Genomic DNA, 17322 nt, shown 5'->3' on the forward strand with positions numbered 1-17322 from the left:
CAAGTGTCATAATGCAGTTAAAAACAATAGAGTTATAGCTTTGGTGACTGAGGGGTAGGCTGTAGCCAGAATGTCGGGGTTATGGTATAAGGTCATGATCCGGACAATATGGCTACTGCCCATGACCAGAAGGGACAACACTTAGGATTAAAGTGGCCATGTGCACCTGGGACTGGCTTTGTGGTAACGTTATTAGAAATGAGCATAGATTTGAAAGGAAAGAAAAATGTGTTTGTGGTAATAATGGTCATGGGGTGTTCTTTTTGCCTTCTGCAGGCTGCCATGTAAAGCAAAGAGGGGCCCTGTATGAACCCTCGCCTTCCCTTTCCTGGGTTGCCATCTTGGAAAAGGATTTTACTTCCTAAACCGGGACGCGTCCCGGTATAGGACGAAAAATCCTCTTTTTTTTAGTAGCACGAGTTACCGCTTTGGAAACCTAGGCTGCTAATGGCCTTCATCCCCCTTTTCAGGGGCTGGAATGGGGGGATAATGGTCTAGAGACCTCGTTATCCACCCTCACTTCGATTGAGTGATAACTTGGGCTGCTGGGCTGTTATCCACCGTTCCAGTTTTTGGAACGGAGGTTGAACGCCACAATATTCCCATTAGCATAACACAAAATGCAAATGGAAATGTTGGAAAATCTTTTGAGTCTATGTACTTTACTGAGAAATATAAAGTAGATTGAGTCTATGCGGTTATTTTTTTTAGTTCTATTTTTTACCTGTGAAAGGTGGTTCCTAAAGGAACATTTATTTTGTTTTTGAATGGCTTTTTTTTGGCAGAAGAGCTAACGACGAAAGGTCAGGAAGGGAAATGAGGGAAGAGGCACCAAACACAGGGCCAGGTGGACAGGGGAAAATGTTGCGCATGTGTTATTTCTAAGGTAGGGGGCAGTGTTTCTGATGCTCTTTGATTACAGCAGTGGTGGTGTGTCATGGGGAGGAGTGATGCCCTTAGCTGATGTCATTTTAAGATAAATAGTAGTTTTGCTAAAAGTATGTACTGTGTACTAGATTGGCAAATGGCTGAGTACGAATAGGTATTGGAGCTGAGCAAGGGAAATGTTGAAGTTGCAAGTTCCTACATCAGTAGAAAATGTAGTTCCACAGTGTCCACGAAGCACAGATCTTATTGTGAAGTGCGTACAGGGTTCTCGGGCACATCATCATGCTGTGCACCAGCATATGGTCATGTGGCATTCTCCGGAATGTGTGCAATGAAGTCAGATGTTCGTAGACATTATGGTTAAGTTGCGCTAATAAAAACCTATGAAATTCAGTAAAAAGAACTTTGTTAAAGGGACATTATGGTTAAGTTACGCTACTAAAAACCTATGAAATTCAGTAAAAAAAACTTTGTTAAAGGGACGTTATGGTTCCAAGTAAAACCGAAAAACCCTTGAAATTCGCCAGTTATGGTAAGCTATGCACCTATAACTCGTGCCAACACCCTGCACTGCTAAGACTAACACCCAGGATATCAAAGATGACATCACAAATGTCCATTGGAAAAGCTGACAATAAAAAAGAAGAGGGACAGGAAGGAGTAGTAGCTGTGGAAGTAGTGGGAGTTGTACTGGAAGAGTCACCCGCCGTATTTGGAACAGCTGTAGAAGTAGTAGTGGTGGTGGTGGCCTAAGAAGAGGAAACAGAGGAGGCCTATGAGGCACACAAGCAGGCATTTGGACCGGCTTGCTGCAATATCAGCCGAGCCCACTAATGAGGCGGCGGATGGCGTAGAAAAGTCAGCAGAGTGACGAGCTTGCCACCCGTGGGAAAACCAAAGAGCTGGTCTCGTAAGGAACTACAATGATCAAATGAGTTCCCCGGGACAGGAATACTCACTGCAACACTGGTAAGCTGTCGGCACCATTGCCGCAAGACCGGCAGAAAGAACAGGAAGACAGCCACTTCCTGCAGTGGTGTGGCAGGCGGACAGCAAGTGCCATGGTAAAACAGGGACAGAAAACCCCAGTATTAAGGAGAGCGAAGCCTGGTGAAACCAGCGGGGAGGACCCTGTTTCAATGGGAATACAACCCCAGAAGCTACGGCCCTACAATAGTCTTACAGAATGTCACGCTGAAAATGCTATGCAGCGAGGGAGAAGCTCCGGAACCGTTGGAGAGACATCTATGAAGTGGAACTCCGTTGACGTTTAGAAGCGTGCAGACCACGACACCAGCTCCCAAAAAAAGGTTAAAAAATCCAGGATACTTACTGGAAGGGAACTTTAAGAGTAACGTTCCTTGGCAGATGAAGGGACGAAGACTGCTAGATTTTGAAAACCATTACTTCCCACAAATAACAGAAAAACAGTTCATGCCATGAACCCAATATACAGTGGTCAGGAGGACTATGAGAGGGTAAAAGATATTTCTGAAGGAGATATAATCACGCATGTGCACACAAGAAGATACAAGAAGTGAATAGTAATATAGAGACCCCCATAACACATACGAATTGGGTCAGAAGCGAGTAAATATAACTCGTTAGTTTTCACAATTTAGGGCTCCCTGGTCTAGGCGCAGTTATCAGACCACACGGTCCACCCATTACAGGTCGCGCAACCAGGAACCCTAGGCTCTTCAGCCCCCACAGGTTCTTCTGTATTTGCCCTGTGTCCAAATTGACATACGTTTAGCTTCTCTTTGTTGGCCCCTTGACTTTGTGCAGCTTCACACTCTCCTTGCTTCTCCTGGTCCTCCTCTTGGCTTTGCCCTAGTGTGTTGCACGTATTATGCCGATCTTTGCCCTTGCCACACTGTCTCCATTCATATAGTGCACTTTGTGGTGGTCTTATTAATTTCCCACCTTTCTGTCGCACTCTTTTACATTTGCGTTCTTTTTCGTAGGTTGTTTTAAAATGGGCACTTTGCCGTTTGAATTTCATCAGCTAACAGCTTTTCCCACAAAGTTTCACTCAACTTGGTATTCATGGGTATGATTTAGCTTTGCTACGAGTGTTCATTCAGTTCAGTATTCAATATGCTTAGTTTAACTTTGCTTCAAGTCATTTAATTCAATTCGATATTTGCATCAAGTTTTATTCAGTTTGGATTAAATTTTGCTTCATACTGTTACTCGGGCGTAGCCCCTAGGACCGCCCCGGATTTGGGTGCACTCACCGGTCCTCTGCGTTCCTCTCCGGATGCTCTGCTACTGCTTTGCTGCTTCTTCACAGGCTGGCGGTCTGGTCTCTGCAAGCACTGCTCGCACTCTGGGTGCTTTTGAGCACATTCCGGCAACTCCACTCCTCTTCCCCAGATGGCATCCTTTCTTCTTTCTTTCTTTTTTCGCAGCTCCGGCTACTTTCTCATGTTCATGAGGCTCCCACACCTGTGGCAGTAACGCCCACCTCACTTTGGGCTCCACAGGTCTTCTGGGACTTCGGTGGGCATCCTGGCTTTCTCACAGAAAGGGTCCCGTATTGGTCTCTCCCACTCAGGCCTCCCTGTTGCTCCTTTGGTCTCCTTTCATACACGAGAAAACAATAGGCAGGTTACGGGTGTAAGCTCCCAATTGAACTTGCCTGACCATAGTTGACCTTCACAGTACTTTGCAGACATCTTCCTCGTCCCAGTATTGGAGGGTGAAAGGAACTAGTGTTAATTTCTCCTAGTGGCCTCTTCCTCGTCCCAGTACTGTCTTTGGTAAAGTGTGGGAATGTGAGGGAAGATGTTGTACAATAGCCTATAAAGGCTTGGGGAGGGTTAGGTTGGTCTTCAATAGGGAAAGGTAGATACCATGTCTCGCCTGAGGGTACTCTACTCCCAATCCCCAAGAACCCTCCACCCAGGTGAACCTACCTCGCTTCTCCACACCCGGGTCAAGATCCAAAAGCAATTGCCTTTCCCTGGCCACCTGAGAAGGGGATCCAGGGGTAGTAGGAGGGAGGATACCCTCAGGTTTCTCGCAGATACTCTCTTCGATTTCTCAGATTGGCCTCTCATGGTTCCTTTGTAGTGTTTCATTTGTTTTTCTGCACACGCTGTTTCCCCGGTATCTCGTCTGCCGGTAGGTTCCACGTTGGTTCTAGCAGAGTGGTGTCAGCGCTGTTCACAGGACCTCTGGTCCACCACAGCTCTGTTGTGGTCACCCCACCACTCGAGAAACTCAGGATAAGGGTACCTCTTGTCCATAACAGCTTCTCTCCTCTCTCTGGTTTCCCAACGCTGCACGTCTGGTTCTGCAGTTTGCTTCCTCACGATTACAGAACGCTGTGGCATCCAGATTTTTCTCTGTGTAAGCCAGCTAACAGCTTCTTAGCTCGCCTGCTTCCACTCTGTCTCTCCAGTCTCCTCTCCTTTCTTTTATTACGAATCCGTGGGACTTCCCCGGCGCAGTCTCGTATCTGTTTGTTCTGCCTTCTGTACTCCTCCACAGATCTTTTTCCTTGTCTCACTAAAAGGTAACTTCCTCCAAAGAAGTAATCAGTTTCTTGATGACAGCACATTTTGGTATGTTCTTCATACATTTCTTTCCTGGATGTTTTTGAAGAGGTACTGATAGCAGGTTTCCTACGGAGTTCCTCACAGGAACAGGAGCCCTTGTCCCCAAAGGGGGAGTCTCTCCAGTTGGGTTCAGCTTGCCTCGACCTATAGGCAGAGTGTTGCGGAGCAGGCTCACCTCCATAGCCTTACGGGGGGCTATGGTGGGGGATCACCCTTGGGGAGAAGTGACTAATTCAAGGAATTAGTCACAGTACCTAGAGATAACTGAGTTTGTCTTCTGTTTTCAACCTGATTAACCCAGCCCTTGGCCTAAATCTCCTTCTAGGAGCTCTGAGTGGTTGAGCCCTTTCCATCTGTAAATATGTGTCATTGGGCTCCTGCCTCCCAAACTTCTCTACTTGACCATATAATTCCGGTCAAAACCTAAAGGACTTGCTTTTACAAAGGACCTTACAAACCTGTTTTTGCTTTACTTAGAACTAACCACTGATTGTGCATTGTAATATACTGGAACAATAAATACAATATTTTATCAGCCCACATTCATTGGGCTTTCCTCTGTTGGTGCAAAAACTACAATTAGCACCCTGGCAGGAGAAGCCAGCCAATCGGGTGGCTAGGAACGCAGGCCTGAATCGCCAGTGAAAGCATGTGTTCCATGCTGCCTAACATCTGGCTCCCCCCGCCGCCATCTGGCCCCCCCACCTTCGTGCCCGTTTATTTTATTTTATTCCTCCCCCAAACGTACCTTATTTCGGCTGTGATGCCACTCAGTGCCCCAGCCCACCTTCCGCTCTGCTCCCGATGTCCATATGGAAGGGGAAGAAGGGCTCCATACGGAGCCCTACCTTCCCCTTCCATGGTGGCCATCTTGGAAAAGTATTTTAGTTCCAAGAACTGGACGCAGCGACTCACCCCTATCACGGAGCAAGAATACTGTTAATTAGCCATGTCACTGCCCATGTGACGGGTGCTAATGGCCTTATGTACCTGTTCCACAGGCATCACCCTGGGGCGGGGAGCTAAGAGCCCAGGGCCCACCTTAACTGCCTTTGCTTCTCTCAGGCAGTTACCTCAGGCCCTGACCCCACAGTGATGCCTGTGGAACGGGTACATAACGCCACATTATCTAATTGTTTGCCAACATTCTGAATTCTATGGTAGACAATTGTGACTCATTGTATGTTGATCAATTTGGGGATGTTAGAATTCTAACTTTGTATGTTCTTTGTCTTACAGCGGGGGCAGATGATATTCCTGGAGTCGTCACATGGGAAGGTGGTGAAGATAATGCAGTAATCCTGAAGTGGTCTGAGCCTGTATTCCCAAATGGGCTGATATTGATGTATTATATAGAATACAAGCAACAAGGAGAGGTGGTGAGCATACTTGGAAACAGTTTGTTACTGTTTGTCTATTGCACGGTTTGACATAAATTTTATGTGTGCTGGTGTGCCAGCACTTACCTCTCACTGGTAATATTGACAAGGAGAAATCCACAAACCTCATGTGACTTGTGATTTTCCAGAAGCTTCTCAAAATGTACTTGTGTGCCACAATTAGCAAACGTCTCTGTAAACGTAGAATGTTAATGTTAAAGGATATTTGTACCACACACTATCACCACCGGAGTGGTCCCCTGGGGGATCTGAAAAGGAAAGGGGGTGGGGGAGAAGTTAGTGGGAACGAGCAGGATAAGTGCAAGAGAGCAGTGATGTGCTGTTGGCAGCTTCAGTTCGGTTAACACCGTTCGCTGAGCTTGGCGGTGCTTTCCGTTCGGTATCCTTCGTGTGGTTTGTTTTGTTGTTGCGGTTTAGTAAAGTTTGTGCGGTTTGTGGTGCTTTAGGGTTGTGTTTGTGTTTGGTTAGAGTTTGAGAGGTGTATGCAGAGGTGTGAAATTGTTAATGGGTTGGTTAACGGCCTTGGTATCTAGAAGTGATGTGTGCTGAATTTCTAGATGAGATGAGCGATTATCTCTACATTTCTATCTGATCGTGCACTGGCCAACATTCACAATCGTATCCATATGACACATGTAAATATTGACCGCTATATCCAGATGCGGCACTAGCCATCCTCCAAACCTATCCAGATGGGAATCAAGCCAGCATTCACAGCTCTATCCAAATATGGCACTGGCAGTATTTCCAATGCAGTCTAGATGGGGCAGCGGCCAGCACCCGCTACTCCGTCCAGATGTGGCACTGGCGGGCACGCCCACTCGTGTCTAGATGTGACGCAGGCCAACGTCCACAACTCTGTCCAAGAATGGCACTTTGCCTACATTCATAGTTCCAACGAGTGGTATTGCTAACCCTCGCAATCCCATCTAGATGTGACGCAAGCTAGTGTTCACATTAGGTACTTGCTATCTTTTACAATTCTGTCTTGGACCGGCGCAGGCCAGTGTTCCCGATTCAGTCCAAATGTTGTCCTTGGAATAATTTAGATATAAGGTTGTAGGTAGTGTTGGGCATGTATGCTAAATCCTTCCTCATGGGGTTGTCGCTTGTGTTCTATTCCACCTAGTGTTGATTCTTTGTTATTGTCAGAGTTTCCTTAGTCGGTTCTGGGTGTTGTCTATGTCATTATATATTCTGTAAATCTGTTCTATGTGTTTCCTGTTAGATTGTTTAGTTGTTTCAGTTTGGTTCTGAGGTGTTGAAGAGCCAGGTTTTTAGAAGTTTTCTAAATTTTAGGGGGTCTTTGCTGTTTATTTCTTTCAGGAGCTTGTTCCAAGTTTTTCCGGCCAGTTGGGAGAAAGAGGAGCTCCCTAATTAGCTCCCTAATTTTTTCTTGACATATGGTTTTGGTTCCAGGCAGGTTTCATTGCTTGATCTAAGGGGTCTGGTTGGTTTGTAGGAATTCAGTTCCCTGTCCACTGATTGCCCTGTGTGTTATGCACATTGTCTTGAACGTGATGCGATGTTTGATGTTTTGATTGGGAGCCAATGTATTATTTTTTAACTTGTGGTTCTGAGGTTAGAGCGTTGTCTATTAGGACTCCTAGATTTTTTACTACCTTAGATGGGGTGGGCGCGGCTCCCATTTCCGTCGGCTAGGGAATGTAGGTGGTGTTCTCTTGGTTTTTGGATATAATCATGCTTTCAGTCTTTCCTGGGTTGATTTTCAAGTTGTTGGCGTTCATCCAGTCAAAGACTTCTTTCAGACATTCTATTAGGGTTGAGTGATCGGCTTGAGTGTCTTCGATTTTTTAGATGATTTGAGTGTCGTCTGGGTAGTTGTAGTATGTGATGTTGTATTTTTTGAAGATCCTGAACACTGGAGCCTGTTTAGATGTTGAAGTATAGAGGTGATAACGAGGATCCTTGTGGTACTCCACAGTCGTTAACGCAGGGAGTAGATTTGAAGGGTTTTATCCATGCAGTTTCTGTCCTGTCTGCAAGGAATGTTTTAATCCAGAGTAGTGCCATGTCCATTATACCTTTTATCTTCCAATCTTTTGGTTAGGGCGTCATGGCTTACTATGTCAAAGGCTGCGGAGAGGTCGAGCGGAATCAGAGCAGAGGTTGTGTAAGAGTTTGCATTTGTTTTTAGGTCATCCCAGATGGATCGTTGTGGCGATTCTGTTCCTCTTGCAGGTCTGAAGCCGACTTGAGCTTGGTCTAGCAAGTGGTGTTTTTCTAGATGTTCTTGGGTTCATTTGTATAGGTAAATTTCTAGGAGTTTTGCCGGGTAGGGAATCTTTGAAATCGGTCTGTTGTTGGAGAGATCATCCACGTTGCCACTTGTGTTTTTTAAGAGAGGCTTAATATATGCTGATAATGGTACAGTTCCTGTTGTGAGTGACAGATTTAAAAGGTTTCTGTAATATTCTGAAGGAGTCCCTTGTGCAAGGATTGATTTGTAGATGTCAAGTGGGCATGGATCCAATGAGTGATCCCGCTTTCTTGCTGTTTTTTACCAGCTTGATGAATGCCTCTGCTGATATTTCAGGGAAGTTTTGTAGTTTGTGCTGTGGCTCCTTGACAGGTTCAGTTAGTTGAGTGTGGTTGGTTTATTTTGTTCTTGAAATGGTCTGTCAAGTTGTTGCACAGTTTCTCTGATGGGGGTTGGAGTGTTGTCGCAACCAGGAGGGTTTCTCATTTATTTTTGTGTGTTGGTGGCATTGGTGATTCTGTCATCATAATGCCTTCTTTTTGCCTTTTGAATTTCCTTCTTGTATGCCCGGATTTGTTTCTCGAACTGGGTTTTCTTATCTTGCTTGTATTCTTTCCTCCATTCCAATTCCAGCTTCTTGTTGTTCTTTTTCATGGTGCCTATTAGTGGGGTGAACCATTTCGCCATTGCTCTTTTTCTTGAGGGGGGGGGGTGAATGGTTTTTCCGGGGTGATGTTTTTGATTGTATCAAACGAGCAGTCTGAGCTCACAGCGTTAAAAATACTGCTTTTCGATAGCAGCGGTAAAAGGAACAGTTGAAAGTATCCCTTTCAATGTCTGCAATGTAAAAATATATATGAAATGTAAATTCCTTTAATACGCCATTGAATAACAAATATTCTACTTGACAGAAACCCCAGGACCTGCCACATTTGGCTCCATGCCCGCAGGAAAAATCCTGTGTGTCGCCTACATCCAAGGCCATGCTGAGAAGTGCAAAATTCTTGACCCCCAAGCTAATGACGGCTAAAGAACATGCCAAGCCTTTGCCCAACGTCCTGCCCTCAGCTATTCCTATACCAGGGTGAAGGACAGGAAAAGCAGAATTATGGTCACTTGTATCATCTTCCCCAGGTGAGCTTGCTACCAGATCCACCTCCAGGGGTCATGAATAGCCGATCTCCTTCCTCCCATGGTCCTATGTAACGCATACATTCCACGGACTAACTGGAATACATCACAATGGAGAACAGCATATCCATCCTGTTCCTCTGCTCCATAGTCTTCATGGGATTATCAATCACGTCAACCATACTGGGTACCGGTTTTGCTACCTTTATGGCTGTCAGCACCCCTGGTGGTGACTTCAACGTGGACCCCCATATCAACTTCCTCCGCTGTCGGACATTCACAAGCACACGAAGACAGGCTCTTTTATACATTCCAGACCCTAATGAGGTCCAGTGAAATAGCAGATTATTTTAAAGGACTGATAAAAGATCTTATGCCCCTTTCTCTGACACATACAACACTAACAGCGCAACAACCAACATCTCCGCAGACACCTGCCTCGCCAGTGCCACAGCTAATGCATCCTAAATCACCAATACTACGGTAATCGGTACTGCCACCTGCAGTGCCGATTATGACAATGGCTCAGGAGATTCCTCCACAGCACCCAAATCTAGCAAGAGGACCCCCAAGACTCAAGATTCATCCTTGTCGATGGCTACTATCATTCAGGACACAGACTAGGACTCTGCCAGTAACACAGAGGAGGATCTCCTACATTTCACTAGAGTGTTTCTCTACGGAATACTCGGTCTGGCAGACTTAGTAGGCATACCCGAGTCAGACGAGCCCTAGGGGTCTGGATCCTGTCCGAGGTATTGGCCCTACGCTCCTTCCAACCGATCCAGCCTTTCTATACAGAGGGGCGTTGTAGCTGAAGCCACACTGTTTTGGGAAATGTCTAATTCATTGCAACCAAGAAATAAGAAGCTAGACTCCAGATAGTGGCCCCTTGCTTCGGAGAAGCTTTGCCTGAACACTCATCCACAGCCGCATTCAGTGGTGGTGGCCTCAGTGTCCCTATTAAATAAACCCTCCAGATCAAGAAGCACATCCTCTTCTATGGCTCTGCTCAATAAGGATATAATCCTGGAGTCATACGGCTGCAAAGTCTATTCCAATGCCGCACTGCACTTCCACCAGGCCAATGCAGATACACTCCTACCAACTGGGAACCAAAGACTATGGAGAGAGCTGGGATATGTTCCTCTCATTTTTACCTGTGAGCAAATACCTAGCACTCAAATCTGGATTAGTGGAGGCTAAAATCGTTGCACAGGATGTCCTCGAAGCATGGGTGCAGCCTATTGACACAGACGGTCGGGGGATGGCGCTATGAGCAGATATGTGCAGGGTGGCATGGGTGCATTCAACAAAATGTACACAAGAGGTCTAAGATTGCATCGTAGATCTTCCATTTGTCGGTCCGGACCTTTTCCACTCCTCCACTGACAAACTCAAACAGTCAACCTTCTCTAGAGAACCAAGTCAAAAGGCATTCAGAGGGTTTCGGGACCAAGAAAGAAAGTCAAGACACCCTCAGTTTTCGCTGAGTGCACTTAGGAGGAAGCAAGCAAGAGCCTTCACAAAATGTTTTCTCCAGCCATCGTTCATCCTTCACTATGGAGGCAAAAAACAATGATGTTAACATGCAGGTCCACCAAACTCCAGTCGACTGTAGACTTGCTCCACCTGAACAGCTGACAATCCATTTCACAGGATCCTTCAGTTCTATATGTAGTATGCTGGCCCTTCCATCTCAGCATTCCACCCCCTCCTCAGGCTTCATCTCTGCTGATTCAACTGGGATCAACTCCCTTGTTAAAGGTGGTAAAGAAACTGCTCGATATGGGGCTATAGAACCAGTTCCCACCCCTCCCCCCTCAAACCAGACAGAGAAGTTAAGGATTTTATTCATGAATCTTTTCGATGCCTTAGAAGAATCATGCAGGCAATTTTGGACCCCTGCCGCTTCAAACTCTGTTTCCCCAACAAGAGGTTCAAGATATCACTCCAGACCAAATACTATCTGTTCAGATGAATGACTGGTTTTGTGCAGTGGACCTCAAGGACGCCTATCTCCATGTTCCGATCAGGGAGCCCCACCGAAAATTACTCAGGTTTTCAGTTGGCAGATCTCCCTATCAACATCAGGCCTTGCTCTTTTCACTCAACTCAGCCCCAAGCTTATGAACACGGTGGCCAGTGCTCGTCATCTCAGGGGTATCGTGTACGGATGTACCTGGGCTATTAGCTAGTGACAGCCGTTCCAAACCAGGAGGTCCTCGCACCTTCACGCCTGCTGATGAGTACCCTGTTAAGCTTGGGATTTTCACTCGACTTCGACAAGCCTTCTCTTACCCAGACTCAACATTCCTGGGGATTTGTATGGGACTCCAGCCTGGACAAGATATTTCCATCCCTGATGGTCTTTTTTCTAGAAATAAACCAGTCGGTGACACTCTTTTGATCTAAAAAGGTACTGACGACTTGGTGATACCAGAGGCTTGTGGGCCTAATGGCGGCATGTGTTGTATGTATGACAGATTGAAGATGAGACGACTACAGCTGCATCTAGCCAGCTCGTGGAATCAAGCCACGGATCAGAAATCACAGCACATTCTGATGGATCAGGATTTTTTTGGGTGCTTTGAGCAACAGAACCTTTCTCAAGGGGACCCCTTCAGAGAGATTACCATCAAAGAGTGCATCACCATAGGTTCCTCCCAGAGTGTTTGGGGGGCCCATACTAAAGAGCTTGAAAGTCCACGGCATGTGGTCCAGCACAGAGAAAATGCATCATAGTCTGAGATCACAGGCTATCTTCAATGCCCTATGAGCATTTCTAACCAGCATCTATGGGAAGACTGTCTTATGCAGACGGACAGCTCAACTGCAATGTTCTAGATAAACAAGCAGGGTGGCACCAGATCACCACCCCTCTGTCACCTAGCTGTCTGAATATGGGAATGGGTGCACTGCTCGACAACATTGTCCTTTGGGCAGTTCACCTTTCGGGTGGTAAAAATAGAAGCCGATCTCCTCTGTAGACTGCAGCACTCCAACATGAGTGGAAGATGAAACACTAACCATTACAACCAGACTGTCATATTTGGGGTCGCCCTCCAGTGGATCTCTTTGCAATGCTAGAAAACAAAAAGTGCCTCCTCTTTGCCGTCCACTTCGGGGTCACTGTAGGCCGCTTTGTCTATTTCGTGGGATGCAGAGTTTTTCTATGCGTTTCTGCCCATTCCTCTGATCCCCAGGCCCCCTGGCCAAGTTGAAGACATCCGTGAAAAGCAGACTCGTACTAATAGCCCCACAGCAGCCAGCCTGCTTCTGGTATTCGAAGCTGGTGGAGTTCAGCAGAGCTGGTGGGTTTTAGCGGTGAAGGTCCTATTCCCCTCCCAGATTGGCACATCGTATTACACCAACAACAAAGCAAGATTCTTCATCCCTGCCCACAATTGCTCAACTTGGCAATTTGGTTCCTGAAGACCTGACCTTGGGTTGTTTGGGCCTTTCTTCGGGAAACATGAGAATTATCCAGACGGCTATGAAGCAATTGGCCCATTCGCAGTATAAGAGCAAGTGGGACAGATTTCTGCCACTGGTATATAGATGGGAACATCAACCCGCTGGTGAGTACCTAGACGATGTGCTGTCATTTATTTCATGCCTTAAGTAAAAGGGAAAACCGGGTTGCACCTGTATAGTAGTTATACATGCAGCCCTGGCCTCTCCCTGGATTCAATAATCGCCATGTGGTTGGAACGCCCTCTGGGACCAAAGTTCAGGTATGTGACCTTGTAAGGGTTTCGTTTGAGATGCATGTGTGCATTCTGCTAGGATTGGGATTTAGGAGGGCTGCCCAGGCTCCAGTAAACGACCCAAAAGGTAAGCCACATGGACGGGGGCTGTTGGTGCTTGAGGTAGAGTGCTTGAGGTAGAGTGCTAGTGCAGGAGACTTCACTTGTTGCCAGCTAGACCGAAATCCTTCGTGTGTTGTCGCTGCATACTTATGGCAGAGGTGTTGAGGCACGTCGGGGGTTTCAGTGCGGACGACCAAGCATGCAGCTAGACAGATTTGCCGTAGCTGCATTCTAGAGTGAATGGAGTTAATCTTTATTGGTTTCCCTAGATCCAAAGCAATTGGCTGATCTTGCAAACTTAACTCTAGATTTCAGAACTTGAGCAGTGGTGACGAATGCTGCAAAATATCTTATGGGGAAGTAGTTTCTAGTCCAAGCTACTTCCAGTCCAAGAGGGGCATGTGCAATGAAGCAACAATAACATGTCATTTCCACTATGTTCATCGTCCAATATACAGTTTGAAAGAACAAACAAAGAATACAAAGTGGGGCCTTTTGAGTTTTTTCAACTCAACTTTGCCATTCTATGCCTCTATGCTCTGGTCAGGTAATTGCACACACAGCACTTCTAAAGAATCAGGTGAATCGCGTCACAGTAACATTGCCTGATCTGTAGTGCGAATTGACCTGGCCAGAAACAATGGTGTTAAGTACGTTTTCCAAATATCCAGGCAACACAGACAAATTGGCATGAAGTGGATTAAGGTTTCTGAAATGGCGCAAAATGGACTTTCTTCCCCACCGCCATTTCTCCAATTGCAGCGCTAATGTCTCACTTGTAAAATAGCAAATTGCAGTTTGGTGTACAGGCTTCTTAGCCTTCCATAACCAGGAGTCTGTTTACAATCTCAATACTTTTAGCCCGTGGTTCTGATTGACCAAATTCGCAATATCTAATTCTGCTTTTGCTTGAAGGGCTCTCTTAATCACAGAATTAGAGATGTAAACATCCGTTCTGGCTGGGCCCATAGTGTGCTTAATCCAACGGTGTCTAGACCTCTCCTTGCATGTACAAACCAGAGAAGGGAAGTCTCACCTAGCTAGGCCATTAAATCTGTCAATGCCTCCGTATATTTATACAGCTTGGGTGTAGTCCACAAACTTGCCCAATACAACAAAGGTTTGGAATCACACATACTATCCTCTGTAGGTCTAGGTAAATGAGCAGATTTGGGACACTGGTTGGTGGACCTAATATATTTTTAACAGAATGATTCTCGATTGACAGTGAGCTACTATTAAAATGCCGCCATAACTCTGCCCCATACAGAGCAGCCTATCTAGACTGCAACTTGTAGGCTCTGATGGACACTAAGCACTCCATTACCATGTTCCTGGCCAAACCTTGCGGTCACACTACTGTATCTCGATAGGGTCCGACCAGCTTTAGTTGTTTGGGCGGTCCATTTAGAATCATCCTTCTCCCGCAGCCCAAGATAATCAAAGGTCTCCACCTGCTCGATGGCCTCCCCATTAATTTCCAGCTTTAGCTTTGCCTTACACTTGTAGTTACCTGATTGGTTCCTGTCCCTCCTTATGTAGAGGCACGATCTTGGCTCTGGCCAAGAGGGTGGAGTGAGATTAGAATCTAGAACTGTGCTAACAGGATCCAGATTCTAGGTTCTGAAGTCACTTGGCTTTACTTGTTTTCTGGCTCATAAGAACCACTCTTACGTCCTCACTACTGAGGGTTAGGGTTTCTTGCTCTTAATCTAATGGGCTATATACTCTTGCTGGGTCTGACGCCACTGGTTGTCGGTGAGGTCTATCCTCGCTATATACATTTTAGAAATGCTCATGCCAAGCTTCCTCTGGAATTCAGCTAACCAGCTGATGTATTGTCTGTGGGACTACCTGCCCCTATACATTTCCAGAACCTAGCAGGATCTCTTGTCTGTAATGGCTGCAAGCAACTGGCACCACACTTGTTCATAGGCCTCCTTTTTGTTCATTACATTTCCTCCTTGCTTCCTGAAGTGGGGCGACGCAGGATATGGTGACCTCCTTTGTATTTTAAACCAATTTGCTTTTCGCTTAACTACAGGCCTTGTTATACCATCCCGTGGGGCTTAGACATCTAGATCACTATCTGAGGCCCCGTAACGCCAAAGGCATTACCCTCTGTAAACCACTTTGTGAATCCTAGGCTTTTCTGTCAAACCCCACCGCACCCCCCAATGAGGTGGGGTTTGACCCCAGTCCCAGCCTGACCAGGCGCAATAACCCGGGTAAGCACCCGACCTAGTGCTGTACTCCAGTGAAGGTGCACCTCTCCTCAGACACATCTCTGACTCGTTATTCCCCACTAAACAGACAGTCCGGACCTGTTTTCATGCCTCTCGGATATTGACCACTGAATGACGACCAACCACCTCATCCTCAACCCTGGGAAAACTGAAATCCTAGTTTGTGGGAAAACAGCCCTCCTTCTCCAAACGATTCTGTGGCCTCAATCCCTAGGACATGCACCGGCAACTTCGAAAGTGGTAAAAAACCTTGGATGCACATTGAACACTGATCTATCCCTCACCCACTGCCGTATGTAAAACCTGCTTCTACCATCTACGGATTCTCTGGCGTATTTTCCCTTGCTTCAGATATCCCCACCGATTTTCCGCCATCAACTCCGTTATCCTGTCCTGCCTAGACGACGCAAATTGCCTCATCCTAGACACTCATGCGTTTCAACTAAGGAAACTCCAAAGAATCCAGAACGCAGCAGCACACATGCTCATTAACCTACCCCCCAGGGAATACATCAGCCCCACACTAAAAGTCCTCCATTGACTCCTGATTGGTCGACGCACTACCTTAAAGGCCATGTGCATCACCCACCGAGCCATCCGCAACACCGGCCTGGAATTCCTTCAAGACAAAATCCTCTCATACCAGTCCTCAAGGAACCTCAGATATCACACAGCATATCGCCTAGTGGTCCCACCCCACACCTCCTCCAGGCTGGGCGGCTCCTCGTTCTCCATCCAAGCGCCAATTATCTGGAACTCCCTACCCCTACACATTTACAACACTGCGGTTCACCTAGACAAACTGTCGCCCCATGCACAACATCACTCCCCCCAATAAATACTGCATGAAAGCCAGCAGCACTCGCTGAGGCACTCCACCATTAACCTTACACCTCCTCCAACTACAACACGAACAACAACAGCATTAGCATCGACTCATCTGACAAACTATCGCCCCAAACGCAAAAGCACCCCTACAGGTCAAATACACCAGGGAAGCCAGCAGCAGCTGTGGCACACTGCAATAAACCTCACGTGGCCTCGCCGCCCAGACATTTGCACCAGAGGGACCACGAATAATGAGACCATGCCGTCCACACTGGACAAAGGACGCTGCATTTGAACTACATGAAAGCATACTGCACGTATACCTTTTAAGCACGTCTGTGGACACAGGCCGCAGGCACGGCCAAACATCCATGATATGATATAGGTTATTTATAACGTGCTTAATACCCACAGGTTTCTAAGCGCAGACCTGGGATCGAACCTGTGTTGCTCTGTGTCGTCTTGTTTCCAAGGCGAGCACTTTGCCACTGAGCTATCCTCCCGAGACTTGCACCATAGAATACAGCTATGGATTTGCCCATCCGGTCTAGCAGCGCACGCAGACGTCCACACTAAAACACCTGATGTACCTCAACACCACTGCCACTAGCATACAGCGACTACGAACAAAAAGAAAATTTGGTATAGCTGGCCACACATCGAATCTTCAACAATAGCAGTCTATCGCATACCACCAACAGCGCCCACCCACGTGCCTATTTTTTGGGTTGCTTAGTGGAGCCTAGCCAGCCACCTAAGTCCTAAGCCGGCGGAAATGCACACAAGCATCTCTTAATCTAAAACTCTTAGAACCTCCACCACATTGACTACGGTCACAGAGGGCGTTCCAACCACAAAGCGCATTGAGTCCATACAAATGGGGAAAGAGCGCTATATAAATAATCAAATACAATACAATAAGAACATATATCAGATCAGGAATTTGTAGGACTCCACAGCGCTAAAAAACCAAAGATGAGAGATTGCGTTTGTCTCCAATATCATGATATATGATATGATATGGCATTTGTAACGCGCCTATACACAAGTGTTTCAAGGCGCGACGAGGCAGGAAGGGGGGAACAGGGGGAGGATAGACAACGATCCTACTAGGCCAGGTGTCATTCAGACCGCGCAAGTGCAGGGGTAGGGGGAAGGGAAAAGTGCAGTACAAGGTAAGTAGAATAGAAATAAATAGATAAATGAATAAATAGGGCCAGCTGGTGGCAA

General features: G+C 46.6%; 1 protein-coding gene across 1 annotated transcript in view; it reads left to right on the plus strand.

Annotated features, from left to right (window-relative positions):
* The window catches only part of IGF1R (insulin like growth factor 1 receptor), a 1701728-nt gene that overhangs the window by 1282714 nt on the left and 401692 nt on the right, over nt 1-17322 (plus strand). The window contains exon 13 of the mRNA XM_069625053.1: nt 5694-5833. Coding sequence (XP_069481154.1) covers nt 5694-5833 — 140 coding nt within the window. The remainder of the gene's footprint in view (nt 1-5693; nt 5834-17322) is intronic.

The sequence above is a fragment of the Ambystoma mexicanum genome, chromosome 11, assembly GCF_040938575.1.
Source record: "Ambystoma mexicanum isolate Mex_15411 chromosome 11, UKY_AmexF1_1, whole genome shotgun sequence".
Classification (NCBI taxonomy): Eukaryota; Metazoa; Chordata; class Amphibia; order Caudata; family Ambystomatidae; genus Ambystoma; species Ambystoma mexicanum.